At 35.1% G+C, this 24,782-nt stretch overlaps 1 protein-coding gene across 9 annotated transcripts in view; it reads right to left on the bottom strand.

Annotated features, from left to right (window-relative positions):
* The window catches only part of PES1 (Esterase/lipase/thioesterase family protein), a 774,423-nt gene that overhangs the window by 71,012 nt on the left and 678,629 nt on the right, over positions 1-24,782 (bottom strand). For 7 of the 9 annotated variants that reach the window (XR_016253908.1, XM_089403248.1, XM_089403244.1 and 4 more), the window contains 3 exons: positions 5,876-6,009; positions 5,216-5,585; positions 3,809-3,922 (listed from right to left, as the gene is read on the bottom strand). Coding sequence is in view for 7 of the 9 variants with exons in the window: in XM_089403248.1 (XP_089259374.1) it covers positions 3,809-3,922; positions 5,216-5,585; positions 5,876-6,009 (618 nt within the window). In the remaining 2 variants the exon portion in view is untranslated. The remainder of the gene's footprint in view (positions 1-3,808; positions 3,923-5,215; positions 5,586-5,875; positions 6,010-24,782) is intronic. The other 2 variants (XR_016253909.1, XM_089403249.1) reach the window with 1 other exon arrangement.

The raw sequence follows: 24,782 nt of genomic DNA, 5'->3' as shown, positions 1-24,782 counted from the left end.
CGCCTTACTATCCCTGCTCCTCTCTCACTGCTTAGAGCTCACTAGCTCTCCCTTTGGCAACTCAGCGCTGCTACTCTGGAGTTCGATTTGCCAGTAAATTCGAACTGCTGCTGGCTCTCAAGTGTGTTCTCCAACCCCCATCAAATTTATTCTTATAATTTCTCGTTGAGACTTCAATGACCAAGATTAAAGCATAATCGATGGCTAAGATTAACTACAAATCGATCCAAGTCTTCTTCTAGAAGATTCTCACCATGACTTAATTAATACCCTTTAATTAATCAAATTTCCTAAGTTTAGAGTTAGGAACCATTAAAAAACAATTAGTTATTTTAATTAAGTTGTCTCTAGGTGGAATTTCTAGAAACGATTTATGGGTTTTGGAAAATACATGTATTCTAGCCTCTCCACCAAATATCGTGGCTAGAACACATCCGATGCTACAAAAACTAACATTTTGAGGTTAACATGGGACTTGTCTAAGGATTAACATGCCCCTCCCCTTCAAACGAGTGTTTTCCTCAACACTTGACTAACTGTGGGTGTTTTTGCATGAAAAAATCATCTTGCCATGTCACCTCTTCCACAGGTAGGTTTTTCCATTTGAAAAAGGTATTCAATAATTGTTCGATTTCTCAGCTGCCTAATCCTTGTTTTCAGGATTGTTTCTGGTTCTAGTATGGTTTTTCCTTCTTCATTAGTCTCTGGTAAAATAGTTTGGACTAGGATATTGTCATCGATTACCTTATTTATGCAAGAAACATGGAAGATTGGATGTACACATGAAGATGGAGATAACTTGAATTTGTAATCCATACTTCCAATTCTCTACAACACCTTATAAGGGCCATAATACCTTAGTGCTAATTTATTGAACTTTTGTTGCTTGATATGATTGCATTATCACTCATATCTAATCGCCCATTTCAAATTCCCTTTCACTATGATGTTGATCAACTTGTTTCATCCTGTTTTTTGCTATAACCAAGTTGTCCTTCAATAGTTTGAGAACCTCTTGTTGGTGCACTATGTGGTCCTTCATTGCTTGAGCCTTCACAATCCCTTTCAAGTGTGATGTGATGGATGGAAGATGATATCCATAAAGTTCCATAAATTGGGACATTTTTTATGAAGTATGGAAAGATGTGTTTTACAACTTCATTTGCTAGAGGCATGGTTGAAACATTGGGTGTTCCCCTCCAAGCACCTAGTTGAATATATTTGGGAGGGTTTGTAAGGATAGGTTCAATGTGAGGTTTTTCCATCTCTTTATTATTCACATGGATGATCTACAAAATTACCAAGAGTTCACTGCTAAAATAATCTTTGTAGAAGGGTAGCTTTATCACAAAAGAAGAGATCAAGGATGAAATTATCTAACCCTCCCTATTCCCATAGATAACCTTGAATAGTTGAAGAATTTTGCTATCATCATTTCTATTGTTTGGAAGGGCTTTTATCGCCTTCTTTGTTAATTGGTCACACATTATTGTTGACTATAATTTCATGGTTGTTATGGTGTTTCTTATTTAAGGGATGTCACCTTTTTCTTGCATAATATAAAAATCTATTTTGGACTAATTATCGAAAATCAGTGAAGGGCTCAATCTCCTTCATATTCAAACCCTCTTTCTCTCTGATATTAAACTCCATTACCCAATTAGATAGACACTAGTCCTGGTAAAATTCACCATACTTCTATTCTAAAGAACATCCGCAAAAACAATTTCTTCTACTATTTCCCCCCTTGCTCCCCTTGTGCAAAAAAGGAACTAGCCTAAAGTGAGAGGAAGAGTTATGTGGTGAAAATGGGAAATCTTCTTAATTTCCCTTAAGGTTGCACTTGGTTAAGGGAGTTTGTAACTTTTGAATTGTAGGTTAGGAAGCAATAATAAGCTTTCCAGTCATGATGGTGAATGGGTATATCCCTTAGTTAAGTCATATCCTCGAGTTAGGTTATGTCTTTTTGTTTATTATTATTATTTCATATTTTATTTATATATGTTATGTTGAAGAATAGTTCATTAATTGAATATCCAATATATGAAGGTCAAGGAGTTGAAATCCATATAGGGCAATCAACATAATAGAATAATGAATGAGATACACTGATAAAATGCCATATAACAACATACTTATACACATTAACTAATAATGATGGTGAACAGTTATGTCCCTTATTTAGATCATGTCCTTTAGTTAGGTTATACCTTTTAGTTTTAGTTTTATTATTGAATCTTTTATTTATATATTTTATGTTTATTACATTCTTCTAAAAACAAATGAAAACAACTAAGAAATCTTTAAACATTAAAGTAAAGAGATTGAAAAGAACAAGTACATTGCACACCATTTCGAGTCCTTACCTATAAAGTTGTGAAAACTAGTAGTAAGTACCAGGCTTCAAAAATTGATGAACAATAGTAGGCTAAACATGGCAACAAGCAACAAGCAACGATTTCAACTTCACAAGTTCACAACCACACATCGCAGTGAGCACTAGCAAGGTTCAAGGCCTAAGATTAACGGGGAGCCATTAGAGGATCAGGAAATTTAAGACTAAAAGTGGTCTGCTAAGGAAAAATAATAAAATAATAGTTGAAATAATAAAATAAGAGGGGTGAATTTTGGAGGGAAAAGAAGAAAACTATTTTTTTAATTGTAGTATTGGCTTATCTCCTTATAGGGTTACTCGAATTTCACGTATAGACACTTGTTGGATGCGGAATTAAATTCTACATCCAACGAGTACCTATTATGCATACTTTTGAGAATGAAGATACATTAAAAAAGTGTGTTCAACATGTTTTTTAATGTATCTTCAATTTTTATCAATGTGGGTGTTCTCAAAAGTATGTATAATGGGTACTCGTTGGATGTGGAATTTAATTTCGCGTCCAACAAATGTTTACACTTGAAATTTGAGTAAACCTATAAGGAGATAAGCCAAAAATACAATTAAAAAATAATTTTCTTCTTCTCCCTCCAAAATATGTACATGTACTTCTTTTTAAATTTATAAGTTTTGATTGGCTTACATATTACGACATGGAAATTACATGAAAATTTCATGGGCACTTTTAGGCTGAAATTTCCTCTAATAATTGTAGTAGGCTTTGAAGTTCAAGCTTCACAAACATGAACTATTCAATGTAATGCATGAGAAGAATGACAATGGGTTTATGAAGAGTATGGTGGTGGACCAAGTCTATATTTAGGGTTTTCATCTCCGCAAAGTCTTTTTATTTATTTTTTTAGAATTTCGTGATAAACACAATGAGCACCCAAATAGTATCTCAAGAAATGTGCAGGTTTTGTTGAAAATGGAGGCAACAACTAAGATGGTTTAGAAATAAAAGCTCAGGTTTCACTCAAAACACAAGAGGCTCCTCAAGAAACACATTACTCAAGAAGAAACCAAAAAACAATTGTACCAAAATCAACGTTTGTAATGTTCTTTTTTGTTATGTTACTAGTAACTTAACTCCCCTTTATTTTACTTTTATCTTCTAAGGTTTAACATAGAAAACCAAGGTATTTAGCCAAAACAATTGCAATACCGAGGCACATTTGGCATGTGGTCACTAATGCCACCAATATAAACATAGAGAAACAAAGGAACAACCATGAAGCAAATAGAATGATGTAAAATTGAAAACTGCAATTTGAACAAGCACTACAGCAATTTGAAGAACGTTTACAGATAGAAGGCTTTAATCAACTGGATACACTATATCTCAATATTATTCACTAGAACACACAAAAAAGAAATTTTGAAAACAATTAACCTGGTCTCATGTACTCATACCTCAGCAATGTCATCTTCCCCAACAGCAGCAAAAGGAATGATTGTGGCCCCAAACCTAGCTGCCATTCGAACAAATTCAGACCTTTCTGGCCAAAACAACATGTACTGCTCTCCCTGTGGTAATATAAACAGTAATTGGGCTATTGTCCATATTAGAAGCATAGCTTTCAAAGGGGAACTTAGCGCAAGCTTATAGTTAAGATATCAACAGTGCCTTTCTTGATGTTTTTGGAGGAGATCCTAAAAATATAATCTAAAAGATTCACAAACCAAAGGAATATAATCTCTAAAATCTTCGCATCAAGACTAATCAACCCTAATCTCTAAACCACGGAGAATATCATAGCCTTTACTCCAAATGAACAAGCATAATGTATCAAATATAAAGTCAGAAACAAGTTTATCTAGATAGTTTTCAATGAAACTTTAGTTGATGTGGATTATAGAAATTATCAGACATTAGGTCCTGCCAGTCTCCTATATATTTACCAAATATTCCATTTGGAAACGGGGAGTTATTTCTAATGATACAGCAAAACTTGATTCCTCTACAAAGTTCTGTGCAGTCTAATGTAGTGTAATAAAATAATAACAGACATCGCACAGCATATCTTGACCATGATAAAAAAGTGTGCAATTTTGATGATTGCATGCCACTCTTGAGTTTTAAAAGATGAGGTGTGTAATATGTTTAAATTTGGTAAAAGCTCGAGGCATTCTGTTAAATACAGGCCTTCAAAGAGCATTTATATGATTCAATCTCACTGGATTGATAAACTTAAGCTCAATTTGCTCCACAACATATTTGGGTCTTTTCTTTCTATATTTATTGAGCTGAGAGGCTCATTCTACAACCCAGTATGATGTGTAAGGTTGTCCATCCATAATCAAAGTTGAAATTTTGCTATGTCAGCCCAAATAAAATAAAAAAAAAAAATTAAATATCTATACAAAACATTTAAATAATGTCAGCTCATAAAAAAAATTGCACGTGAAGAAATTGAATCCCTCTCGGCTCATGTTAGATCCATATTTAAGATAGATATATGCTGGTTAATAAGTAAATAATGTATCAGTGCAAGCAGGCTATCTCTTGCCTCTAGGAAAAATGAAACAGAAAGAAAATAAAAATGGGAAATGAACATTCAAAAATCATATGTTAGATCCATATTTAAGATAGATCTATGCTGATTAATAAATAAATAATGTTTCAGTGTAAATAGGCTAACTCTTACCCCTAGGATTCGATCCATATTTAAGATAGATCTATGCTGGTTAATAAACAAATAATGTCTCAGTGAAAGCAGGCTATCTCTTGCCTCTAGGAAAAATGAGAAAAAAAAAATAAAAATGCAAAATGAATGTTCAAAGATCATATATTAGTGCAATGTCAACTATACTACATACCTTTCGATGGAGAGCTTCACGTGCCCCTCCTGGATACAATAGAACAAATGATCTTGTCGAAAGAAGTTTGAAGAAGTTCTTCCCAGAGACAGGCACTGCACCAAAAAGTTTTACTGAATCAATAGGGTTTGGTTCTTGTAGCCCTTCTTCTGACCTCTTACCAAACAAGGCCGGATGAGCAATGCCACGAACTAGAATGTCCCGTTCTTTAATAATTTCTCCAACCAGGGGAATTAGTTCTAAGCCCATCAACATGTGATATCCAACAAATAGAACAGGCCCTTCCTGAGGAATCCCTGTAAGTCCTTTCACTATCTTGCCATCGTGTAGAGTAGAAAACATAACAGGACTAGTTGCTAGGTGATACCACCTACACAGTTCATCAAATGTTTTCAAATAAAATTACCACAAATTTTTATATAAAAACCACTATTTCAACAATATAGTGATAACGATTGACAGATAAAAAATGTCCGGAACTAGCCTGTAAACCAGATTCAAACATCTGACATGATTTTGGAATTTTACATGCAATGTGATTTGCTCTTCACAGAGACATAAAAATAAGATTGAAAATTTCAAAGAAATGTATTTCTTATTAAAGAGAATAGTATTTTAAACAACGGAAGGATACTTCATCGAGAATCGAGATACACATACCCATTTTGTCGATCATAGACTTCTTTGAATTCTTGTGGAGTTGGGGCAACAAAGTCCAAAACATAGTCACGGTTATTTGAACGGCGATAAAGATTAGTGCTCTTTATCAAAGTTGCTAAATTGACATTGTCCTCCTGTCATTAACCAAGCATGCTTATATTTTCACATATAATTGGAAATTTAAATATTTATTCTAAACTGTTGACTAAATTCTTCACATTCAGCATAAAGAATGTTGACATTCTTCACTAATGCACAAAAAAATATCATATTTTCCATGGAATTCATGAATATGCTACAAGATGTTAGACATCAGATGAAATTATCACTTTATGCAGTTTTCATCGATAACCTCAGATAGTAGTTCATAGGACAAACTCAGATAGTAGTTCTTCTTAAGTAATGGAGTGATCCCATACTAAAACGCTTAAAAATTCAGGATATACACCCCGAAATATATCAATTTGTCTAATTTTTTTAACTGATTTAAAAAGAGAAAACATAGAAATGACGATGTTTAAACTGGCCAAGTTTTACTGCAAACATGTGATAGACAAAAGGATTACATAGTCTTCACTTGTATGGTTAGCATAAACACTAAAAAAACATGAAAAACGGCAGATATTGTTGTTAGTTGACATGAAAGAAAGAACAAGAGAAGAGAGAATTCATTAAAATCACTTGTGATGCTCATATCCATCATCTTATTTCACTGTGTGGTGTGTTATGATGCCTTTGGGTAGGTGCATATTTGGGAAAATTTTGGATGGATATTTATCTTAAAGTTTAGAAACTTTGGCGAATTCCATTAGTCCATAATATGCAATCTGTAAAATGTTTGTAGATACTTTTGTAAAAATATTCAAATTTCTAATCATTTAATATAGTCTCTATATAAATTTTTGGCAATTTTTAGGGTAAAATAATTCCATACTATAAAATTTCGGGAAATCATTTTTAGGAAAAAAAAGAAATTAACGAATCTTTTTTTTTGGAAAAAGTATAAAAAATTAGCCCACTTGCGAATATTAGCCCCTAAAATTTTCCCTAACGCATACCTAACCCTTGTTTATTAACAGTAATTCCTATTGATTTGTTATGAAGAAACCTTATTTCCTAACCCTTGAATGCCTATTTCTATTGCACTCAACATTTTTATATGCTTTTCAATGTTTTTCTTCAATTGACTGTTTTTTTTTAATATGTCTGCTATTTGATCTTCTATCTCGAATTAAATCAAACTCAATTTCCTTGATTTAGAACTACCCTCCAATATAGTCATAATAAACTTCTATGTGCTTAAGAACAAGAGAAGAGAGAATTCATTAAAGTCACTTGTAATGCTCATATCCATCATCTTATTTACTGTGTGGTGTATTACGATGCCTTTGGGTAGGTGCATACCTAACCCTTGTTTATTAACAGTAATGCCTATTGATTTGTTATGAATAAACCTTATCTCCTAACCCTTGAATGCCTATTTCTATTGCACTCAGCATTTTTACATGTTTTTCAATGTTTTTCTTCAATTCACTGTTTGTTTTAATATGCCTGCTATTTGATCTTCTATCTCGAATTAAATCAAACTCAATTTCCTTGATTTGGAACTACCCTCCAATATAGTGATAATAAACTTCTATGTGCTTAAACTGATTTTTAAAATTTGGATTCTTTGTCAACCTGTTGATTTGTTATGAATAAACCTCATCCCCTAACCCTTGAATGCCTATTTCTATTGCACTCAACATTTTTACATGTTTTTCAATGTTTTCCTTCAATTGACTGTTTTTTTAATATGTCTGCTATTTGATCTTCTATCTTGAATTAAATCAAACTCAATTTCCTTGATTTGGAACTGTTAGTGTCAGTCTTTCTAGCCTTCCTACAGTGATCAAATATGCTCTTACAAAGTGGTCTCAGAGTGTCAAGGTCAAATTTTGTCATTTCAAAGAGTTTTCAAGCAAAATTTGGTCACTAGGCATTAGGTCTAGGGTTTGCTCTCACTTTTTTCAAAGTTGTCCAAATGTCGGTCTATGTCATCATTCTGCTGAATCTATCATCATTCATAGGGTTGTCATCATCATGTCAGTGTCTAATGAGTCATTTTACACCTTGTTCATGCTTCAGTTGCACCTAGGCAAGGTCATTTCCCTCTCCTAGGGTTTTGAAAGCTAATTTCTCTTGGATGGTCAAATCATTAGCAAAACTGGTATCCAGATGTTCATACACCTTCCCCTATCCTTCATGTACCTTATCAAACACTTTCCATCACTGAGATCCCCCAAATTCCTCATTTTTGCACAAACCCTAGTTTCTAGCTACACCCTGACAATTTTTTAGGTTTGGCCTGTGTTTTGCCCTTTTGGACCCCTTCCCCTCGCTCAATCTCCGAGATTCCACTTTCCCCTGCTTCCTAACATTCCTCCCCACTCCCAAAAATTTCCCCAAGAATTTAGAAGCCCCCTATCCCCTTCATTTCGCTTCATTTCCACGAAATTCCTTGTTTCACACATCGGGATCAGTTTCACTCAAAAGATGTTTCAGAGCAATCAAAGATGAATTTGGGAAAACTGAGAGAGGTTTTTGTCCACAACAGGCCAAGGAAGAAAAACCTCCTTCACTTTTTGCACAGGTGTCATGGTTTTAAAGAAATGTTAAAAATACAATCGCCAGATCCAAGGAGGTTGGCCAAGGCACTAAAACGACGGAAAAGGCCCGATCCACTCCAAATTTTGGCCAAATCCTCTTTGACTGAGCATGGTACTTGATTGGGGACTCCCAGCCCAAATTTCAAGAAATTTGGAGAAAATTTTGTCAATTGTGAATTTTTTGTGCCAAACACAGGTTTTCCTCCCCAACAGGTCGCGCGCCGCGCGCGACCTATTCGATGGGCAACTCCATTTCGGGAAAACTCAGCATTTTTGGATTTGTCATGCAAAGATACACCTGCTCAGCAATTACCAAGAGATTTCATCAAGTTTTGAGCCTCCAGAAGGTCAAAAAACAAGCAAAAAATGACTTTCTGCCACCTTTTTGACACACAGGAAGCAGTCTTGGGAGATTGCAATTTTGGAGGGGCAAATGGCCACCAAATTCAGAAATTCCACTTGGGTTGGAAAGTAGACATCCAGACCTTTCCAACAAGCCCACTTTTGCCTCATTTGGACACCTGGAAGTGCCTCAAAAGCAGCTCCAAAGTAGCGCGACCTGTTCAGGATTAGGGCGCGACCTGTTGGGCAGTTTTTCACAGAAATCCACCTACAGCTCAACAAAACGCAGTTTTGACTGGATTTGACTTTTTTGAGTGAATTTTGATCCTCCTTGTTGTAAATGATGTAACTTTATGATATTTTGACACTTATTTATCTTTTCTAGAAGATTCATTCATGAGACAGGCAAAAATTTAATGAATGAATTGGTTTCCTAGTTTATAGAGGCAAGTTGTTTTGACTGCCTAGCTTTTAGTGCTCAGTTTAGAATTGGTTGGAACAACTCCTAGGATAGTGAGCTCGACCCCTAGAGGCAAAGAAAGATGTTAGATTGCCTATATTATGTACTTTCTTGGTCATTTTCATGGTTGGACTCTTGAGGGAGAAAGCTTCTATTGTATTACTCATTGTATCTCTGCAATTTTGGCAAAGGAAGAAAGGCCAGGGTTTTGCAGTCCTTTTTGGGATTCTTGTGGTTACATGTATTGATGGTGTCTTTCTCTTTGTACTTGTAAGTTTGTTATGTGATTCATCTTCTTACTTTTCCTTCTGCAAATTAGGCAAATGAAGTGTTAAAGTAGAATTCATGATTGCCATGCTCTGCTTTTAAGTTTGCTTAATATTTATGTTTTCATCTGTCTAAAGAGAACCCTTGAAGGTTTCTTGCTCTCTTTAGCTCCTCACCGGTCATTCCTATCCATTCACTTAATTCAAAGGCATCAATACAGTCTCCTACCTTGCCCCAAAGAACCCCCTGCAAAAACTGTGTCCAATCCCCGCACCCAAAATTGCCTTTCCCCAACTTTCCACCAAAACCCTAAAAATCCCAAATCAAACCTTTTATCAGTTTACTAGCCTAAAATCAGTGTTTCCTCATTGGTTATCTCGCCCGTTGAAGACCTTTACCGAGATAGACCGGAGAGAGCCCTCTCCTGCCCCGTAGGGCTAGCTACGAGGCTAAGTGGTTTGATGTTGCCTTGAAGTTTACCTTTCTCAGCCTGAGGTGAAATTTCAAGCGCTAACAGGAACTACCCTCCAATATATTGATAATAAACTTCTATGTGCTTAAACTGATTTTTAAAATTTGGATTCTTTGTCAACCTGTTGATTTGTTATGAATAAACCTTATCTCATAACCTTGAATGCCTATTTCTATTGCACTCAACATTTTTACATGTTTTTCAATGTTTTTCTTCAATTAACTGTTTTTTTAATATGTCTGCTATTTGATCTTCTATCTCGAATTAAATCAAACTCAATTTCCTTGAATTGGAACTACCCTCCAATATAGTGATAATAAACTTCTATGGGCTTAAACTGATTTTTAAAATTTGGATTCTTTGTCAACCTGTTTGTCCTTTCATTATCGCCAATTATTGGTGCTGGTTTATAACTTCGATGTGCTTAATTTGATTTAAAAGAATGGATTCTTTGTATTTTCATTATTACCATTTAATGGCATTGGTTTTTATTCCCAAGGGTTCATGTTTTTCAATATTTGACAAATTCATACTGTTTTTGATGAAACCTAGTTTTTGTAGTTTTACATTTCCATTTTCTACTTTCATAAACTCTGAACTTTATCCTTATTTTTACTTTTCCATTTTCTACTTTCATAAACTCTAAACTTTATCCTTCTTTCTTTTGGGCGACTTAATCTAAATTGGTCACTTACCCAATTTATTGTATTATTATAGGAGACTTGGTCATTTTGACCCTACTCCCCATGGTTTCTTACCTTGTATGGAGTCTTTCCCCATCATATGGTATACAGAGATTGTGATTACATATGAGCAACCAGTACCATAGCCACTTTTCTAGTGGTATGGAGTTTTGGTTCCTATCCAATGTGAGAAATCTTACTTAATCATTCAAAGTTTAAATTTAGTACATGCTTCATTGCTATGCTACATAGTAGGGTGAGCGCATGGAGTTGGGTTATACTTTTTGGCAAAGACAGAACGCGTTTTGATGAAAAAAAGATGCTTGATTGAGCAATTTTTAAGCACTCGATTGAGTGTTTAAACAAACCCTTGCTCGAGCTCCTTTCTAACCCAAGTTAAATGCTCAATCGAGATTTAGGGCTTGATCGAGTGCTATGGGTTGATCGAGCCCTTTTCTTAAAGAATCCAGACAATTGTCCGCGCAAACCATGCTGCGCAGACCACGAGGAAAAGGGAGTTTGATGGAAGATTTATAAGCTCGATTGACATGGAAGAACTCAATCCCATCAACCCCGCCAATGATGTAGAAGCTCAAGCTACGTTAGGTTTCCTATCTTTTTTGTCTCTTTTATTTATTTATTTATTTTGCACACTAAAATAAATTAATTTGGAAAAAAAATCTACCATACGAAAACCACAAAAAAAACCACCAAAACCACCAAAAAAACCCTTGAAAACCACAAAAAATCTATAATTTAAGTTTTAATTTTAATTTTAATTTATTTATTTTTTAATTTCATTGTATAAGTTATTTGGTATGGTAGCATGTTTATTATGAATATTTTCTATGGTAAAGATTCTATTTTTTAATTATTCTAGGTATTAAAGTCTTTTCTTAGGAATTTAATGAAATACATTAAAAAAAAATGTTATTTACAATGCATTTTAAATTTCGAACAAATTTGACCAAAAATATGCCAAAAAAATTCAAAACAAAAAACAACTAAACTATAACGCTTTAGGTTGACGTGATGAATATGATTGCTCATGGTGAACTTCCATCAGATCAAATAAGAATTTTTTTTTTTTCATTTTTTTATTTTAAATTTAAATTAATTTATATTTAAATATTTTTCTAATAATAGATATTGTAATTTGTTTTAAAAAATTAATTGTACTTAAATAAAATATTAACTAAATTAAAAGTCCAAAACTAGAAATTTTTGTTATTTGACATATATATAAAACTAACAATGACATAACATAGCTATATATAAATAACAAAAAGTTATAAGGTATAGCTTAATTATATATATAACATAGCATAGGATAGCATGTAACATAACTATATAAGTATCTATAACATATCTCTAGCTATAACATTTCTCAGATATATATATATATATATATATATATATATATATATATACATAATGTGCTTTCCATAATAACATAAGATGAGTGATGCTTTATAGCTTTTTAAGACTCAAATTTATTTATAAATTGTAATTTTCCTTAAAATATTCACTACTCATTTTTGTAGAATTATTTTAATTTAATGATATCACAACTATATATCTATTAATTCCCACCCTTATTAAAATGATTAGTTGAGTAATAAAATTATAACTTACACTCCCTATATTTTTATTTAGCGATATAACATAACATAGCATATATATATATATATATATATATATATATATATATATCAAATTTCAACAATGCATCATTGATACATACATTAAATCCATGATGAAAAGTGCATTTCAAGCTAATATAAGCATTTTGACTATTTTCTAAGTTGTACCATATTGTTTCATTATGTGTTCAAGTTTCAACAATGCGTCATTGATACATACATTAAATCCATGATGAAAAGTGCATTTCAAGTGAATATAAGCATTTTGACTATTTTCTAATTTGTACCATATTGTTTCATTATGTAGTGTGTTGTACCAGAAACATTGACTTCATGTGCTTGCACATAATACATGTCATGTGTCAAAGTCGAACATTATAAGAACTTGTGTTATGGAGTATTTGGTTGGCATGAAATTTTATTAGTTTTGCAAATAGGTTTATTTCAATTTTTACATATATTTACATATTTATGCTCTATGAATAAAATGTATTATTTAGAAATGAGAAAAAATGTAAGTTAGATTTCATCACTTTTTTCGATTGTAAACCATCAACCCCGCCAATGACCCAAAAGCTCAAGCTAAGGTAGGTTTAGTGTTGCAGGGGAGTGCCTCCCTCCCCCCCCCGATCCCGCTCCCAATCCGCGGTCCGGGCGGGAGCGACTCAGGAGCAGGTCGGGAGCGCGCTCCCTAAAAAAAAAAGCTCGCTGCCTTTTCGGGAGTGTTTTCGAGAGTGTTTAGCCTTTTTTGCAATTTTTTTTGGCAGTAATGTTCCAAATGCATTTTTTTTCAAAGAAACAAATAAGTTTTGTGTGGCGCAACTTAATGATCAAGACTATAGCCCTAGTATTGATATGCGATTCATGGTAATGTTAAATTCTTAAAGTAAAAGGATGAAAATGAAGATTAAGGAGAATGTCACTTTTACTTTTACTTAAATTTTTAACATTACGATGAAATGACTCAGGATGTTTGAGAGTGGTTCCGACCTCATTGGATTTCATATGGAGAAAGTAGAATTTTAGATTTCATTCAAAATCCAACAGACTTATCAGTTTTTTAGGATTTCAGGATTGCAATGTTTCCATTGAATTTTGTCATGTATTAGGGTATGGAACTCATATTTAATCAAGAGCACCAATCCCTCTATGTACCTTGATATTAGTGACATTGGTTGTCGAACTCCTCTATCATGACCCTCCTAAAAATGTATGCATCACTCAAACAAAATCTTGACTTGACATGCTATGCTTTTTCTATCTTATGTTAATGCTTAGAGGGTGATATTAATGACAAAGATCCCTATATAGATACAGAGGTAATGACAAAGATATCTCTGGATATTAATGTGTAGAGGGTGATATTAGTGACAAAGATCTTGCTTTTCCAACAAGACTAAAAAATTAGACATTTCTCGTGGTGGCAAGAGGCCCAAGCATAAGCAATAGATAATAGATTTACTTGTCTTTTCTAGTTTCTAGTAGTTTTTATAACTATTGACTCTTTCATATTTATTATGATATTTTTTTAAACAATATATGACAAGTTAACTTTGAAGTTGGCAATTATAACTCATTAGTAATGAATTATGAATATGATGCTTCATAAAAGTTGAAAATTGTTTCATTTCATTTTATAAAAATTTCATTTCATGTTAGATATTATTTGTTGTAATGGTTACACTTAGCTTACACATACAACTTTGGTGATCAATGATGATAAATGTTATATATTGAATTTTGAAAGCTTGAAACTTTAAGATTGATTAATCATGAGACTCAATATGTTGTATGTTACTATGTTACTAACTTGTGAACGTGGTTGATGAAGATTATAACTTCTAGATGATTGTTGTTATATGGTTCCATCTATGTTTTTTTATGTTTTTAATATCTAATTTATCATTCTACATGATTTTGTTGACATATATATATATATATATATATATATATATATATATATATATATAATGCTCCAGGATTCACTCCCAAACCGGGAACTTCTGAAAATGTCGCTCCTGCACCCGTTTTCGCTCCCGCTCCCCGCTTTCGTTCCTGCTCCCAAGTAACACTGGGTAGGTTTCTTTTTTGTCTCTTTTATTTTTTTTATTTATTTATTTTGCAAACTAAAATAATTAATTCGGAAAAAAATCTACCATACGGAAACCACAAAAAAAGCCACAAAAACCACCAAAAAACCCTTGAAAACCACAAAAAGTCTATAATTTAAGTTTTTTTTTTTTTTTTTTTAATTTTCATTGTATAAGTTAACTTGAATGGTAGCATGTTTATTATGAATATTTTCTATGGTAAAGATTTTATTTTTTAATTATTCTAGGTATTAAAGTTTTTTCTTAGGAATTTAGTCAAATAAATATAAAAAAAATTGTTATTTACATACATTTTAAATTTCGAACAAATTTGACCAAAAATATGCCCAAAAAAATTCAAAACAGAAAACAACTAAACTATACCAATAGATAAATAAATTAGGAGCTTTAGGTTGACGTGATGAATATGATTGCTCATGGTGAACTTCCATCAGATCAAATAGGAAAATTTATTTCATTTTTATTTTCAATTTAAATTAATTTATATTTAAACTTTTTTTTTAATAATATATATTGTAATTTGTTTAAAAAAATTAATTTTACTTAAATAAAATATTAACTAAATTAAAAGTCCAAAACAAGAAATTTTTGTTATTTCATATATATATATATATATATATATAACAATGACATAACATAACTATATATAAATAACAAAAAGTTATAAGGTATAGCATAATTATATATATAACATAGCATAGCATGTAACATAACTATATAAGTATCTATAACATATCTCTAGCTATAACATCTCTCACACACACACACACACATATAACATGTTTTATAATTATTTAATATAATGTGCTCTTCATAATAACATAAGATGGGTGATGCTCTACAACTTTTTAAGACTTGAATTTTGTTAGGATATTCCGACACATAGGAAATAGTTAAGTACAACTTGGTCTAGTGTAGAGTTAGGTATAGAGTTAGGTAAAGTGTGTTTCTTTACCGTTGTACATTTTGTAACTTACAATCTGACGGTCACGATATGTAGTGATCCGACGGTTCATTCTCTCATCGGTATTACCGACACTTGATCCGTGGCTTGACACCCGATTGGTCCATGAATTCTATTTAAAGCGCATGGAGGGTCATTTGTAGGGTAATCCGTGCATGAGAGAAACATATGTAAATTTTCATTCTATTATTAATAAATTGCCTGAAGTGGCCGCGTTGGCTCAGGCCGTGGACTGTTTCCCTCTTTGAGGGTTTTAACCACGTCAAAAATATTGGTGTATTGATCTGCGATCTGGTTGTGAACGGTGTGCTTTGGTGTTCTGTCTGAGGAACTTACCCTGTATATTCCTACATGGTATCAGAGCTATTTGAGGGCCGCGTCCGTTGGTGATCCAAATCTGAAGCCGGTAGAACTGCATCCGACTGCCGTTTCCTAGATCTGCTGTTTCTGACTGCTTTCGGGCCGAGAGGACTGCTCTGTTGTGTTGGGAGCATCTGTTCCAGTGAGGAACCCCTTTCGTTTCACGCGAAAAGGTTTCCGGTAGCCCTAGCTGCGTCATTTTTAAGATTTGGAGGTATACAGTGTTTATTTGCAGTTTACTGTTATTTTCTCTCTGTTTATTTCGGTTTCGGTTTATTTAGCCTTTTTATTACCGGATCTATACCTTTCATTTCTGCGTATGCTCTTTGCCGGCGACTCTGTGCGATCTGGGCAAATCAGAAACAGAAAGGAAGGATTTTTCTCATGCGTATGCTCTTTTCCCTGCGCCTTAGGGTGATCTCGGTAAATCAGAAACATTGAGGAAAATATTTAGTTTCTGGCAAAAGCTAACTTTGAGCCGCAAGGTTCATTTTTGAAAATATTTAGTTTTTCGGCTAAAGCTAACTTCGAGCCATAAGGTTCGTTTTCTTTGCATGTCCATGTTGGGTTTTGTGTTTTTTGTCTTGTAGGGAAAAAGAGCTTTCTCATTTCAAAGCTATTTTAAGAAAGTAGAGGTCTTGGGTTCAAGTCTCCATTTTGTGGGGGCGGACTTTTTCATTTCCACACATTCCCGCACTTCGTCGGCAACTTCAACAACTTTTTTTCAAAAAACCATAACTTCTTCATCCGGAAGCCGTTTTCAGAGCCCTTTTTTTTAAACCAGCCTAATTTTTCGAGATTTATCCATTGGAACACTTATTTTCAGCATCTTTAGCTTCAGTTTCCATTGAAATGGAAGGTCAATACCAAGTTACCCTTGACAACACCAACTACTTCCAATGGTTGGCTTACATTGAGGATTTACTTAGAAGTAAAGGTCTCTACAGAATAGCCTCAGGCCAAGAAAAAAAACCGAAGGATGAAGATAAGGCTACTAAATGGGAAAATAGGCAAGATCAAGCACGTGGATTTATAGGGATGTCTATTTCTCCAGATCTTAGATTCCATATTGCAGAAATTGATACTCCTGATGAAGCAATGAAACAAATCAATAAAGTTTTTGGGATTAAAAATGAAATTAGAGCCCATCAACTTGAAAATGAGTTGCTTACATTGGACCCTAATAATTTTTCTTGCATTGAAGATTTCTTGTCCAAGTTCAAGACCCTTAGATATCTTTTGGAAGGTGTTAAAGTTAAGAAAGAAGATAGTAACCTTATCTATTCCATTCTTACAAAGTTGGGACCAGCCTACTCTGTGTTTGTTTCCACCTTCCATTCTACAAGAGAAGCCTTCATTTCTCAAGGAACAGACTACAAGTCCCCTTCCTTTGACTCTTTTTGTGATTCTTTAATAAGAGAACAAGAAAAACTCTTACACCTTGGTCTTCTTAATCTTGGAAACTCTTCCAAGAAAGCGTTAGCCGCCCAGCAGCAACCAAATTCAAAGAATCCTAAGAAGTCATATCCTAAAAAAAATGGTCCTAAACCAAACAAGGGTCCTAAGCAATTTCAACCCCAAAATGAAAAATCATTTCAACAAAATGATAAGACAAATAAAAACAAAGGGAAGAAGACTGATAGACATTGCAATTTTTGTAATCGAGATGACACCAAAGGACACCGCTCACAACCAGATGTAAGTCACTTTCGTGTTTTTGGAAGTGAAGAGTGGGCCCATATTCCAAATGAAAAGCATAAAGCTTTAGAACCTAAGAGTGAAAAATGTACTTTTGTTGGATATTCGGAAGATGTCAAAGGCTATAGACTCTTTTCATTTAAGTCCAAAAATGTTATCATTAGAAGAGATGTAAAATTTGATGAAAATATATCGGCTTGTGAGCCTAGTCCGGCGGATGTGCCACCTCTCCCTATCTCTTCTACCTTTGAAAACATTTCTTCTTCAGATGATGAAAGTGAGGATGACAATCCTCCCCCACCATCTCAGGATCCTCCTTCAGCTCCTGAGCTTCCAAAATGGGTTCGTGCTACTCGAGATGCAGTAGGTGATCTTGCCGGTGATCCTACAGATTAGCGACATACACGTTCTCAGTTCGAGAGAGCCTCTTCTTTACTGGCAAGCTCCAGTAAATTATGATCCTGACACCTTTGCAGAAGCTTCAGGCCATCCAGATTGGGAAGCAGCTATGAATGAAGAATATCATTCATTGTTGGCAAATGATACATGGGATCTTGTTCCTCTACCAAAGGGGCGAAAACTTGTTAGATGCAAATGGGTTTACAGAACTAAGTATGGACCAGATGGGAAAGTTGATAAACATAAAGCTCGTCTTGTTGCTAAGGGTTTTTCACAGGTTGAAGGCATTGACTACACTGAAACCTTCTCCCCTGTTGCCAAAATGAACTCTATCTGCCTTGTTCTTTCCCTTGCTGCCTCTTTCAAATGGGAAGTCCATCAGATGGATGTTAAATCTGCCTTCTTGCATGGAGACTTGCATGAAGAAATCTATATGGAACAACCGATTGGCTTCAAACAAACAGACTCCAGCCTTGTATGTCGACTTAAGAAATCCCTTTATGGTCTCAAGCAAGCTCCTCGGGCTTGGTATGCCAAAATGGATAGCTTTCTTTTAGAATTTGGCTTTTCTAGGTGTCATTCTGACAATACTGTCTACACCAAGAAAGTGGGCAACTCTCTTATCATCCTTGTTCTTTATGTTGATGATCTTATCCTTACTGGTAGTGATCCCAACCTTATAAACCATGTGAAGTCTAGCCTTAAAAGGAAATTTGAAATGACAGACTTAGGACACTTACACTATTTTCTCGGTCTTCAAGTCTTGCAATCCAAGGAGGGTATTTCCCTTTCCCAGTCCAAGTATGCTTGTGATATTCTACGTCATTTTCACATGGAAGACTGTAAGCCGGCCCCTTCTCCCTTTCAGTCTGGAGTCAAACTTTCAGTCACTTGTAATTCTCCTGAAGTTGATGCTACCTTATACCGTCAACTTGTAGGAAAACTTTTGTATCTAACCCACACTCGTCCTGACCTTTCCTTTGTTGTTGGCCTTGTTGCTCGGTTCATGCAAAACCCCCGTGAAAGTCATTGGAAAGCAGCTAAAAGAATACTTCGTTATGTTCGAGGTACAATTCAGTTTGGGATTCATTACAGTGCCGAAGCAGCTCCTCTATTGGTTGGTTTCACTGATTCCGATTGGGCTGGTGACCCTGATGATCGGAAGTCTACAACCGGTTATGTGTTCACTCTTGGTTCAGGACCTATTACATGGGCTTGTAAGAAACAAGTTGCCATTTCTCTTTCATCAGCAGAAGCAGAGTATCGTGGTGCCGTAGAAGCTAGCAAGGAAGCCTTGTGGCTTCGTCAGATCCTGTCAGAGTTTGGCTTTCAGCAGTAGCATCTGACTACACTTTGGTGTGATAATCAAAGTGCCATTCAGCTATGCAAAGATCCAGTCCAACATCAACGCAGCAAACACATTGAACTGCACATGCACTTCATCAGAAAGCTCATTCGTGACCATGTTCTTGAAGTGCAATATTGTTCAACAGATGATCAAGTGGCAGACATCTTTACAAAGGCTCTCACAGAGGCGAAGTTCACTAAACTTCGATTTCTGGTTGTAGTTCAGGAAGTTGTCACTAAGGAGGGATAGGCTCTAGTGCCTCCTTCCTTCTCCTATTGTGTCATATTTGTAAATCCTTCAATCCTATCCCAAGTTGTTCTTAAGGGGGGATGTTAGGATATTCCGACACATAGGAAATAGTTAAGTACAACTTGGTCTAGTGTAGAGTTAGGTATAGAGTTAGGTAAAGTGTGTTTCTTTACCGTTGTACATTTTGTAACTTACAATCCGACGGTCACGATATGTAGTGATCCGACGGTTCATTCTCTCATCGGTATTACCGACACTTGATCCGTGGCTTGACACCCGATTGGTCCATGAATTCTATTTAAAGCGCATGGAGGGTCATTTGTAGGGTAATCCGTGCATGAGAGAAACATATGTAAATTTTCATTCTTTTATTAATAAATTGCCTGAAGTGGCTGCGTTGGCTCAGGCCGTGGACTGTTTCCCTCTTTGAGGGTTTTAACCACGTCAAAAATAGTGGTGTATTGATCTGCGATCTGGTTGTGAACAATGTGCTTTGGTGTTCTGTCTGAGGAACTTACCCTGTATATTCCTACAAATTTTAGTTCCCACCCTTATTAAACTTATTAGTTGAGTAATAAATTATAACTTACACTTATTATATTTTTATTTAGCTATATAATGTAACACACACACACACACACACACACACACACACACACACACATATATATATAGATAGATAGATATATTCAAGTTTCAACAATGCATCATTGATACATACATTAAATCCATGATGAAAAGTGCATTCAAATGAATATAAGCATTTTGACTATTTTCTAATTTGTACCATATTGTTTCATTATGTGTTCAAGTTTCAACAATGCGTCATTGATACATACATTAAATCTATGACGAAAAGTGCATTTCAAGTAAATATAAGCATTTTGACTATTTTTTAATTTGTACCATATTGTTTCATTATGTAGTGCGTTGTACTAGAAACATTGACTTCATGTGCTTGCACATAATACATGTCATGTGTCAAAGTCAAACATTATAAGAACTTGGATTATGGAATATTTAGTTGGCATGAAATTTTATTGGTTTTGCAAATTATAAGTTTATTTCAATTTTTTACATATATTTACATATTTATGCTCTATGAATAAAATGCATTATTTAGAAATGGGAAAAAATGTAAGTTAGATTTCATCACTTTTTTCGATTGTGTTTACAAGGAACTCAATACTTTGGTTTATAATTTATCAAAAAATAGACTCTAAAGTTCAAGACTTCAGCCTAGATTATTCTACGTTGAGTTTATAAATAGTTTTCTTGTGAGAGATTTTTCGGCGAAAATCACATGGAATACCATTTGTCGATCACAGAAGCCTGAACTCTATAAATAGTTTTCTTGTCAACATTCTTTCTATGTCAATTTTTTTCTTGGATTATTTTATACTTATTATATGTAATTTGCATAGCCATCTCCCATACGCCCCCAATTGCAGCCTGTCGAAGTGTTGGAGGATTTGCTATACATGGTCGGGCTCGTGATAGATCACGTAGCCCAACTAGAGTGTGTGTTCCACTCATAGATCCTCCCTTTGACACCAGTAGGAGTGTCAGAGGCATTGTTTCTGTCTCTATTGATGATCTTGCTACCAATAGTGGACCTTCCTCACTTGTTGTAGGTACACCTCTCACATTTTAAATCCTCTTTAAAATTTATTTGTCTGTCTTGAAATTGTCTTTAATTTTTAAATCGTCTCCAATTAACGTGCTTGAATTTAATGTATATGTGATTATGCTTCTAGTTTGTTATATATGTTAAATTATGTTTATGATTTGTAGACCCTCAATAGGGCAAAGATGAAGGTCACAATGCAGTGTCAAGCCCTCCGTGGAACGATGCTATAGCTAGTATCACAATTGAGGATGTTAGGGCCCAGTAGACATGGATCACACGAGAGCTAGATAAAATCTCTGCTAGTTCACCTACCAGATGTAGTTTGTCTTTAATGTTAGATAGCATCAATAGGTTGATCAAGACATACTAGAGCCCACAAAGCCACCCCTTATATTTTATACATAGGATTAGGAGGTTGGAGGTTAGAAGCCCACATACTTGGAAGGCAGTGAAAGACGCCACCAAGAATATTAATGTTTGTGGGGAGTTGTTTGACATCCCTCCAGACGATCATGCTAGACATGTTGGTCCAATTCCACTAAAATATTTCAAAAATGTTGATACAACCCCTTTTGTTTATGATCGATTCCTTAGAGCTTGGGGCCAGTTCCCTCACCATGACTAGGTCCTCATTTTCTTTGCAAAGCGAAGTTCATGCTACATTATTATTAGGGAAAATTTTAACTATGAAACTTTATTCTAAAGTTTAGAAACCTTGGTGAATCTTACTAGTCCCTAACATTCAAACGATAAAATGTTTGGAAATATTGTCGTAAAAACGTTATTTATAATTAATTTATATAGGTTCTACAAAACTTTGGCGATTTTCAAGGTAAAATGTTTTTATCCTATAAAATTTGGGCGAATTATTTTTGAATAAAATGGCAATTGGCGAATATTTTTTGGAAAAAGCACGTAAAATTAGCCCATTTGCGAATATTAGCCACTAAAATTTTCCTATATTATCTTTACATATAACATAATTTGGAAAAATAAATGTTTAAAAATTGTCATTTGAAATATGCATTATATAGTTATAATGTGTGGTTATATATTTCTATAAACGGTTAATAAAATACAATATTGAATTTTCTTTAATAATTTATTTTTCTAAATTTTCTAATTTCATAATTCAAAATTGTTAACATATTTTAATCTTATTTATATAAAATTATTAATCAGTTATTTCAAGAGAATGTACCATACCACTAAAAAGAAATTGGAATTGCTTTATTCATTTAATAATGTAAACAATTAAAAAATTAAATTCATAAATATATATTTTTTAATATATCTACCTCCATCTCTCCATTTACCAAGTGAAGCATTTGACCTTTTTCAAAATTAGTTTTTCTTAGCAACAATTTTTCGTTTCTTCAAGAGACTATATAAATCCTAAACTAAAAGTGATCTCTACAACAAGGATGGTGTTATATTTTTGTTCATACATCTCATTCACCAAACATTTGAATTAAAATCCAATGCCAACTAAAAGGGATTGTGAGAAGAGAAGGAAAGAGAAAAATGATTTAAAAATAATAGGTGTTAAGAATAAAATTAGAGAAATTGGAGAGTAAATTGTCAATATACCTATTTCCCAAGTAATCTAGTCCCACAAGCAATAATCTCTCTTCACTCTCCCCCCAACACATGTTTAAGAAATGAAAAAACTTAAAACCATTTGGGCATAGGATTGAAGGGTGTGTGATAAATGTTGAAGTTTCTAAGTATACTTAGTTTAGAAACCCTTCATACACTTTTTCTGATTTATTCCTACCTACTTGTTATTTTTTTTTAACAAGTTATTTACAAAGTAAATACTGAAAATAAACACCAGTGCATGCTCAACATATTATAGATCAACAACTAAAAGAAACGAGAAGAAACACACCACATGACACCATTATTTTTGGACCAATGTCCCCAGAAAAACCCAATGCGGGAAAACCGGTGCAGCTATCTAAGGGTTTTCTTATTAAGCAATATCAGAGTACAATCTGGGTGCCGTACTTGGTCTACCCAACATAGAATTTCCTTAGTAACTATACCTCATAGTTTGAGAGAAATCTCCTAGCTGAAATCCGAAGAAAACCCTTCCGGCAACTCCTCAACACAAAACTGCTCCTGCAACCCCAACGTCTGCCCAATCTGGACTGCATCAGCCCCTCTATGTTTCAGATGGCCCTGCGTCAGCTCTGGGACCCTCTGCGTCAGCTACGCTTGCCCCTCTGGTGCTCTGCGCATCACTTAGTTGCCTTTGTGTGGCCCTGCATGAGCCCTTGTAGGCTCTGTGTCACCCTCCTTGGTTGTTGCGCTGCTCTCCCGCACAATCTCCGCCTTCTCTATTCCTCTGTACTCAATGCCCCTCAACTGCTCTCCTGATCACTGATTCTATCTCTATTAGCAAACCTCGCTCTAGAGAATAGAATCACTGATCATTTGGTGTACTCTCCAAGTGACCCTCAAGCCTCTTATACTTTTTCTGTTGACATCTCAACGGCCGAGATTAAGTCCCTAATTAACGAATAAGATTAGATCTGGCTTGATCCATGTCTTTTGGACCATTCTAACACAGATTCATGTTAATACACATTAGTATTTTATTTTCCCTAAGTTTAGACTTAGGGAATCCATTAAAAATATTAATTATTTTAATATCTCCTGATCTGTTTAGAATCTACCCAAACCTTTTCTGGGTATTGGAGATCTCATATGCCCCAACCTCTCCACCAAATTTCGTGGCTAGAGCACATCCGATGCTACCCCAAATCAACGCTCCCTCTTAGCGAGGACTGTGCTTTAGCAATACTCCTCACGGAGTATTACTCTGATCATCCGACATCGCTACCTTTGCTGATGCTAGGCCTTCCTACCCATCATCCTCTGCACTGCTGCATCCTGTACTGCTGCCCGTGGTTCTGCCACTGCCACTGCTGCATCTGTACTACAACTCCCTTTGCATCCGTGCTGCTGTTGGGCCTTTCTCCCAGTACTGCATCCACACTGCACCTCCTCTGATCATGCTGCATCGTGCTGCCCATTGCTGCACTGCAACTCAGTTACTGAGAAGTAAGTAACTGATCTCCCAACTGACCTCCCTGTTGGGCTAGAAACACCCACTAATGCTGAAGCTCCCTCTGCTGATGACAAGTGCTCCCTCTCTCTGACCTTTGTGCTGCTGCAACAACTTCCTGCATCTCGCATCATTACACACCTCTCTGTGCTTCCCTGCACTGGTGCAACGCCCCTGTGCCTCTCGCACTGCTGCAGCCTTCTAGCTCTGCATTGTCTTGGGAGTCCTGCACTATAGCTCTCTCTGCCGCTCCATCCGCATCCGTCTCTACCCACTCAGCCAGTCCTGCTACTCCTCGTCAGGGCTCCCGTAGCAAGGTCTAATCCAAGAGGCTGAGTACCTCAAGGATCCTGCCCCTCATCGCCTATAGTCCGCCTGACTACAGCTTGATGTCTTTCCACTTCCGCTCAAGTGGCATGTGTGCACTCATGGCACAGTCATCGTCTGTCAAAACTTCCTTCTCTGCCCGTGCTAGCGTTGCCTTAGTCTCGGAAGACTCTCCCTTATTCTTCTTCCTTGGGCACTAGGTCGCATAATGATCCATCTCCCCACAGTGGAAG

This window comes from Pinus tabuliformis, chromosome 2_1, assembly GCF_031772625.1.
Source record: "Pinus tabuliformis cultivar Carrire ecotype Pingquan chromosome 2_1, CPIR1, whole genome shotgun sequence".
NCBI lineage: Eukaryota > Viridiplantae > Streptophyta > Pinopsida > Pinales > Pinaceae > Pinus > Pinus tabuliformis.
Note: the sequence above shows the minus strand (reverse complement) of the source record. Positions and strands in the feature narration are given on the sequence as shown.